The 9,071-nt window shown below is 31.5% G+C and overlaps 1 protein-coding gene across 1 annotated transcript; it reads left to right on the top strand.

Annotated features, from left to right (window-relative positions):
* The first annotated feature begins 214 nt into the window (after positions 1-214).
* LOC143204500 (uncharacterized) lies at positions 215-1,010 on the top strand. Its single transcript, XM_076417046.1, has 3 exons — positions 215-372; positions 431-632; positions 754-1,010. Exons 1-3 carry the CDS (start codon positions 361-363, stop codon positions 834-836), a joined length of 297 nt encoding a protein of 98 aa, XP_076273161.1. The 5' UTR covers positions 215-360; the 3' UTR covers positions 837-1,010.
* Positions 1,011-9,071: the final 8,061 nt, after the last annotated feature.

The following is a 9,071-nucleotide window of genomic DNA, read 5'->3' as shown; positions in this document are numbered from 1 at the left end:
TATAATAATTTTCTCCTATGTGATGCCTCATATGATGCCTGCAGTGACACGCAGCACTCCAGCACATCACTAGTGCTCTTCAGAATAAAGGAATAACAATACAACTTAGCAAATAAAAAAACGACAAAAAATGTCACAATATAGTAAACAAATTAAAATGCAGTTGCTAGGTACTACAGTAATAATATTGATGCTGTAATATGTCGCATAATTACCGTAAGCTGAAAGCAGTATTGAAGGTTAAAGTTCTGTTTATTTGATATGCTATATCAGACCAATTCGCTATATATATGCGGGGTTGTTATCAATAAGGTATCAGTTTAACAACAATCTTCTGTAGTTAACAAACACCACTCCAACATGAACTCCATGGTAAATACTCATAGTTGTTTGACGTTTAATCATTTATTTTTTATACATTTATTGTCAGCTCATCGCGTTATTCGCCCTGTCCGTCGTAGCCTACAGCCAGGCTGCCTGGTTAGGAGGAAGGGCTACTTTGGTAGGTCCAGGAACTCCAGGCGGCTTGATCCGAGGTCCTGCTGCCGCGGCCGATCTTTGGGGTCCTGATGGAAGTCGCATTGCCGCCTCTGGTGCTGCTGGGGCTGTCGGGTTCCCACCACGTCCTGGCGGTAAGTATTATAAATTAATTTTGTTTAAAATAACCTTCACCATTTCGCCTACAATAGTTTTATTTAATATTGTTTCTTATTTTATATATAATAATATATTTGAAAAAAATATCTATTTTAGGTGTCGTATCAGCTGCTGTTGCTCCTGGCGGCATTGCTCTTGGTGCTCCTGGCTGGATTGGTGGAAGACTGGGAGGCTGGTAAAGTTACAATTGGATTGAAGAAACCTTGACAAACGATTGTGATAAGAAAAGCAACAATAAAATGTCTAAAAAATAATAAATATTTGATTTTCAATAAAAATTTGATTCAAATATTTTCATAATTAAATGGTGAAATTAATTTTTTCTTATGAAATTAAAATTGTTATTACAATGAGCAAGAGTTTTAATGAAATATCTTAGTTGATGCTAATTAGATATAATAATTTATAACATTTAGCATCAACTATCTATTAAAATAGTTATTTACATTTGGGTCAAAAAATTATAGTCAATATTGTAAATATGATGTGCAGCCATATAGCCTAATTCACCTAATTGGTAAATGAATATAGAAGTAATATATTTTGCTTACATTTAAAACAGCATATTTACATTTTACGCTTGGTTCTTGTTTCCTTCGGTGCAGTATCTTCTTGTAAAATCATGTTGGTATCACTGTACTTCTCTTTAGTTTGTTTTGATGCATTAGCCATAACGGCAAAATTATTATTGTTATTCTCCTCACACATTTTGAATTATGGAATTTGCAAATGCTCCTATATATTCAGAACAATTACAGGCACACCTGTGCACATATGCCTTGCACACTCTACAATACAGATTTCCTACAGTTATCATATATTAATCACATATTCACATTTAGTTGGTCCCACTCTCATCACCTTGTCTTGGAAATTGTCAGCATTATGATTTCTGAGATTATTCCCTTATTTAGAAAGTTTCATTCAAGTCATTAATTAACATCCAAACCCAAGGTGTTATTAACTATTCCTGTTTCCAGCGTCAAGAACAATATCTACAATGAATTATTAATAATTGTTATGTTATATTATATATTATATATTATATATTATATATTATATATTATATATTATATATTATATATTATATATTATATATTATATATTATATATTATATATTATATATTATATATTATATATTATATATTATATATTATATATTATATATTATATATTATATATTATATATTATATATTATATATTATATATTATATATTATATATTATATATTATATATTATATATTATATATTATATATTATATATTATATATTATATTATCATGTTGGCATGAGTGACCACGTGTTTATTATTAGATTTTAAGAAGTATTATTTTAAAAGCAATGACTAGAAGTTCCATTAGATCTCTTTGTGGATTATCTTTACACCTTTAAAATTCTATATTACCCAAGTGTCCATTAAAGCATGCTCTCCATCCCTCAAAAGCTCCATATCTCTAAGCTTCCTATGGATACTTTTCAGATTAACAGTTTCCTCTGAGATAATTGTTGCAAATTATGTTTATATTAAAAAAAAACACTCATTGTTTGTATGTAATTTATATATTTGATCCCTGATAGAGCTAACATCATGCTGATCTTGATTCGTCACCCACTTGATACAGTGAATCCAAAACTATATAAATTTTTCATATTTATATTTCAGTGACCATGTCATAGTAATATTTAGAGCAGCTATAATATGCTAAACATTAATTTAAAAAAACTGCAGCAACTTGATACTTAATAGTCATAACATACTCGTCTCTCTATTGAATTTTACCAGCACGAAGGGCCCTTCATTATTTAGTCCCTGTTCGAAGTAACTGATTAGAGATGTAGTCTGTCCTCTCTGGTTTCGGCATTTTCAGTTAGAGTAATAACAGCCGCAAATTCACTAAAACAAGTAAAGCATTAAAAGAACGTTTCCCAGTTTATAACCTGCAGTTTAATATTTTGAGTAATTTTGGAGATGTTTGACAACCAGGCGATGTTAGCAGGCTGGTTCGGTTACATGTTCGAAATTATCAGACAGCATTATGTCTCTTTTTAATCAGTAAAAGATGAAAAGTCTGATTCTAAAACAAATTTACAAATTGGGACAAACAATACATTAAACATATTGTTAATCTGAGTTTACTGTTATTTTGAAGGGGCTATACATTTAAATTTATTATTATTAATATAAATAAATGACCATTATCCATTATATAATGGAAAAACTACAATATCAAGGAAAACTATAATTTTTCATTATTAATTCGAATTTTGCCTATGAGATAATTACACCCTGACATGTCTAAAGTTGAGGTATTTAAAATGGAATGCTTAAAGCAAATTCTATGTGTTTCTTTCCGATATCGTATTAGAAATGAGGTAATTCGTTTCAAATGCGACAATAAGTACACAGTTGAGATAATAAATTCGGAGACGCAGATTACAATACTTTGTATTTATCTGTCGAATGAAAAGTGAACTAATTCTTCATGGATTTCTGCTGCGAAATTGTCCGAGGCTCTCTTGCCTATTTTTTTTTATGACCAGCTAATACCAATTGGTATTTTGCTGCTACTGCCTCAGCTTTGGGTAATTTAAGTTTTGAGGGTGACGGAGATTCTAAAATACAATTGGGATTGTCGTATTTTAATTACTACGAATTTACAGATTTATGCGAATGGTGAGAGGGTAAGCCTTTAATCAGCTGATTAAACTTTTGCAAGATATCAATGTAGAACCCGAAGCATATTCGTGAAATACTCGATATGGGAGCTCGTACTCCTCATAAACAATGAGGCATTGAGAAACGCGCGGATTTTTTGGATTGGAACAACCTGGAGTTATGCAAGTTGTCTCTCAGACACATACAGGGTTGCTTTCTGAGCGTAATACAAGGCTATATACGACATTGCCTCTGCGGATAGCGTGCTGAATTTTTGATGATTACTTAGGGTCGAAATGGAGAACAAGGTGTGAGACTTTCTGGAGCCAGGGGAAAGGGATTTTTTAGATTTAAAAGTGGTACGAGCTATGTGTAGGGTTAACTAGGGTTAATCTGTAGTCACCAAAATTGGTATCACGAGATCGCCTAGTTTATTTGGGCTTGGAGTCTGTCTCGGATAGCATCAGGACAAGATCGCTGTGACGTCTTAAATGAACCTTGTGGAATTCATCCATTACTACTGGAAAGGCCTACTTTCTAAGTACAGCGTGAGGCAAAAGTCCCGCTACCATTTTTATTACCTATAGCTTTGCTCAAAGAAAAGATTGTTTGTCTTTACATTTTCTTTCGTTATGATTGAAAAATTATATCGGCTAAATGGTAACCGCGATTTGCTATGTAACTTTCGGCTCTATTTAAGGCATTTTTCATGACATCCTGAAGCTGAATTTCTTCAATTTCGTGACAAATATTGTCCTTAAGATGTTGAATCGTTTGGGGCATATCCACATAAACTTTTGATTTTAAAAAACCCCATAGGAAAAAGTCTGGTGCTGCTAAATCCGGAATCAAGCTGGCGATACTAAATCGTCAATTCGTGAAATTAGTCTTCGTGGAAAAATATCATTCAATAATTGAATTGTTGAACAAACTGTGTGTTCTGTGGCCTCATCTTGCAGTAATCACATGTCCTCTAGTCCTTGCTCTTCAATTTCAGGCACAAGAAAGTTTTGAATCATGCCTTAGTACTGTTCAATAGTAACAGTAACTGGAACACCTTGGTCATTTTCAAAAAAATAGGTATCAATGACGTTTCCAGCATGAATGCCACACCATAGAGTTGTTTTTAGTGGATTCAGTGATATTTCACGAATTAATTGAGGATTCTGTGTTCCTCAAAACCGACTATTCTGGCTATTTACATGGCCACTGAGAAGAAAATGGGCTTCATTGCTCATTATCAATTTAGAGGAAAAATCTTCCATTTCACCATACCAACCTTCGGTCATTATTTCTGCTTGTTCTTGTGGCGTATATTTATCCATAACAAAAGTGTTTTAAACACAGTAGTTAAAGCGAAACTGAGCTAAACATCATATAACCAAAATGGTAGCGGGAGTTTTGCCCCACCTTATGTAAATGTATTAATAATACTAAGTCATCCGGTAAACCTAGCTTTTTGACTTTGAAAATTAGACAGTCGTGCCAAAGTTGATCGAAAGCTTTGAGGACGTCTAAAAAGACGGCTCCAGCCCTGCTTAATATATATTATGCATAGTTTTCTCGATAAACGCATTTTAAAAGTGAAATAATTACCAGCACCCAATACAAACTACGTTTTTAATGATTAGGAATTAAAATAAGTAGGTAAATAATTTCAACTTTATGCAAAATATCGCAATAATCGATTTTATACACTTAAGACATAATTACAATTAATCAATAACAGACGAAATGTACCTGCAATAGGACACTTTACTTTGTTTGCGTTCAGCTTGCGACGTAACGGTCACAGTACTGTTCGTACTGCGCCGGTAATAAAATAGAACGTGTTGCGTACTCGATCAAAATACCAAGAGACTTAATAGTACATTACCCTTTCTAATCCAATAAACCGAACTTTCCATTTTCCAATAAATGGCCACGTTTCCTTGTTCGATTTACATATACGAAAACCGGAAAATTCTCGTTCTGTCTCAACGGCTCCGGTCATGAGAAGAACTGACGCCTGCCAGCAGAAGCGAATTAATCATTTCGGATCTTAAAGCGTCGACGATATTTCGTAACGAATATCTCGCAGAAAAATTGATTCTGCTTAATTGCTGTTCGCTTGATTGGTAATTAAAGTAACAAAAAGTTCTTGCATCACATGCAATGGCATTACGCTTGTTTATTTACGTGATTTTTAATATTCTGTAAGGTTTGTTCTTTCTATATCGAACTAATAAAATGATGACATTAATGAAATCTCGCTCCATAATTTCGCTGGCGTTTCGAAATAAGTTTCTCTATGTCTACTTTCTCGTCGTAAAATTTAGTACGTCAAGATGAGAAGTGTTTTGATTGTCCAGCAATGTAACAGACAGATTTGCTAAAACTATTTCTACTATGTTAAGTATTTTACTATATATTTTACTCCGAACATTGTTACTACGTTTTAGTTCATAACTATTATATGTTACTAATTACATGTTAAAACTATGCAAGCACGTGATAAACCTATAAAACCGTAAGAAATTACTTAAATTAGAAATGAGTTAAGTAGTTTAAATGATGATTTTTTTTATTAACACTTAAATTGGATGCTTAGTACTATCTTAGCTGACCAACTGCTAGGTAAATATATCGGCAGTTATATTCAAATGAAAACTGTATTAGATTAAGTTAAAATTAAGAGTAACACATAACACATTGGCTGAAAAGTCCCGGGCCATAACACATTCACCGCTTTATCAGTTAGTACTAACCTTCGAAAGAAAGCTGTTAAAATTTTATTATATTCTACCCAGAAGTGTTGCTAAGATGACACTTATTTTCAAAACATTGGATCAAAAACAAATTCGTATTTTAATTTTAATTTTGCACTGCTTCTTGATGGGAAAAAATACCATTCAAGCGAAGCAATGGCTTAAAAAGTATTGTAAGTTGTTCACTCCATCACAAACAACAATAAAACGTTAGTCTGGCGACTTCAAACGTGATAGTAGAAACACCGATGATGCAGAACGCAGTAGACGCCCTAATTAGGTGGTAACACCAGAAATCATCAAAAAATCCACAAAAGCGTTTTGAATAATCGAAAAGTGAAGTTTTAACATCGTAAAGATATCAAAAGAACGTGTCAAATTAACCTGCCTTCGAGAGGGTTGTTCAGGTATTTTGCCGGTATTGCTTAAGGAATTAGACATCCCTCTAGTAATATTATTAGGATTTTGTCATTTCGCCAAAAGTACAATAGATATGGGCAGATTTTGGACTATTAAGATATATTTCCGAGCCTATTTGTTCACTGCCAGTTATACATTTTCTATCGATCTAAGCAGGTATCTGAATTTTGCTATTATGATTGCGTCATTGGTAAGAATTCCAAGTATTATTTTTTGCTGTTGGAATATCGACAATGTAGAATAGATACAGGAGTAGACTCAAGGCCTTTCACTGTGGAAATCGAAAGAGATTTGAATTTTGAAAATTTCTCTCTATGCAAAATTATAAATGTTTTTTGAAAAAGTGTAAGTAACTCCATCAATTGATAATAATTCCGCGGTAATTTTTTTCATCTTGTGTATTAGTCCCAACTGTCATACCCAGTCAAATGCTTCAAAGACGTTCAGGAATATTGAAGGACTATATAATTTTTTTTCAAACGTCTTTTCAATAACCGCTACTCTATAGGCTTAATATACCCACAGAATAGTTCAAATTATATATTGTGTAAATCCAACTGTATATTTTACTATTTAAACAATATATTGTAAATATAATTGTAGCTTAATTATTACCATAATAAGATCGAATAGCTCTTTAGTTACGTTTTAACTTAAATAGTTTTCAAACATAAAGTAATATATTATTTTAACATGTTTGTATCATTTGTAGCGCATCACTGTGTATAATATTATATATATATATATATATATATATAAACGTAATATCTTGTTTTTTAAGAAATAAATTTAAAAAAGCAAAAAGTTACATGCACTTGCCACACTTCTTATATTTTTCTGAAACCAAACAGGGAAATGTTAAAATATTCATCATAATAAGAATAGGTAAACATCTTGGTACATCCCTCCGAAAGTATTATAAACGAAAAAAAACCTCCAATAATTTTAGCTAAAGCGATTAGTAGCTTTATTGAGAAAAATATATTCAATGTATATTAATCAAAATAGTTTCCATCATCGCCTACAAATATTTTCCAATATATCTTAGAAGACGCTATGTCTGGCAGCTACAACTGCAACCAGATTTGCATTCCTTAAAATACTTACACTGCAAACATTGCTTTGCGAGTGTTATCCGCAATTTTTAACCTAGTGTTGGCTACATTTTCTGATAATACTGCAATTCTTGCTGTCGGAGATAATAACGAAGAAGTAACGCGAACATTATAACAGACAGTGATATGATATATGTGTGCAAGTATAATTAACCAGTCAGTGAAAAGAAAAGGACTAGAGTTGAAATATATGAAAGTATATTAGATAAATAGAAGAAAATCACAATTATAAGTTTACAGTAAATTACAATTGATACACATTTTCAGGAAAAAGGAGCATAATAAGTGTACCCAGATACTATATAATTGATTACTTACACCGGGATCTTCAGATATCTACATTTACCCAAAGAATCACGAGGAGACATGAGGATAGACCCTATTCGCAATTCTTGGACAACACCAAAACAGGGCACAGATCCAAAAGAATCATACCATTTGATCTTGTGTACTGTAGTCTCACCGCCCACAGTCCACTTGATTGAAGAACAGTGTTAATACAACATATTGAAAGATTAGAGACTAAGTAGACCTATGCTCCTAGATATACCTAAATTGCGCTGTATAAATTGTAGGTTAACCGGCAACGACTAGTAACAATGTAATAAACAACTCAAATTAAAAAAATAATTTTAATTTTCCTAAAAACATCGAAGCGTGAAGAGATTATATCTCATGATATAGCTACGGATCAAAAGGTAAACCATAAAACAGTTTTTTACTATTAATTAGTTTTATTTTTACTATTAACAACTAATACCACTGAAACAGGCGACTATAAGTTCACTAGAATTAATCCCTAATAAAAATATTAACTTCACTAACAGAAGAACTCTCAGGACCTTCATACAACCACAAATTTTACCACAAGAGTGGCACAAGTTTAAACAACACTCATAATAGAATCAGATCGTTTGTATCATAATAAATTAATATTGATGCTAATATATATACATAATGCTTATCACTACGTAATCAACAAAGAGCTGCACCATGACTTCGAAATCAAATGGATATATGAAGTAGATTAGTTTTATTTTAAATTGAAATATACATACTGATGTGTTAATCGCGTACTCGCTTTGCTTGTTCATTGATGCAAGTACAACAGAACAGTTGTAATAAATTTATTTGTAAATTAAGATTGTACTAACTATATCTAATGTAAGATGTAATTAATAAAATTATTATATATGCTGTTCTATTAGTTCTTTCTGTTTTTGAAATATTTGGTTTAAAAATTAGTTTTAGCTATTCTAAAATAATTTTGACTTGTAAATATATTTATTAAGTAATAATATAATAATATTGTTATGTATATATGTTTATGTATATATGTTTAGTAGTAATTTATATTTTAAATATACTTATTTGCTAATATAGTTTAAAATAATCTGTAATTATGAATTTAAATCATTTATAATGTTAAACTATGTTGTTGGTATTTTTAAGTTTTTAGTAATAATATTTTAT

This window comes from Rhynchophorus ferrugineus, unplaced genomic scaffold (assembly GCF_030347505.1).
Source record: "Rhynchophorus ferrugineus isolate W39M unplaced genomic scaffold, kcgeb_rfMv2 rfM11, whole genome shotgun sequence".
Classification (NCBI taxonomy): domain Eukaryota; kingdom Metazoa; phylum Arthropoda; class Insecta; order Coleoptera; family Curculionidae; genus Rhynchophorus; species Rhynchophorus ferrugineus.
The sequence above is the reverse complement of the archived record's forward strand: the minus strand, read 5'-3'. Positions and strand labels throughout refer to the sequence as shown.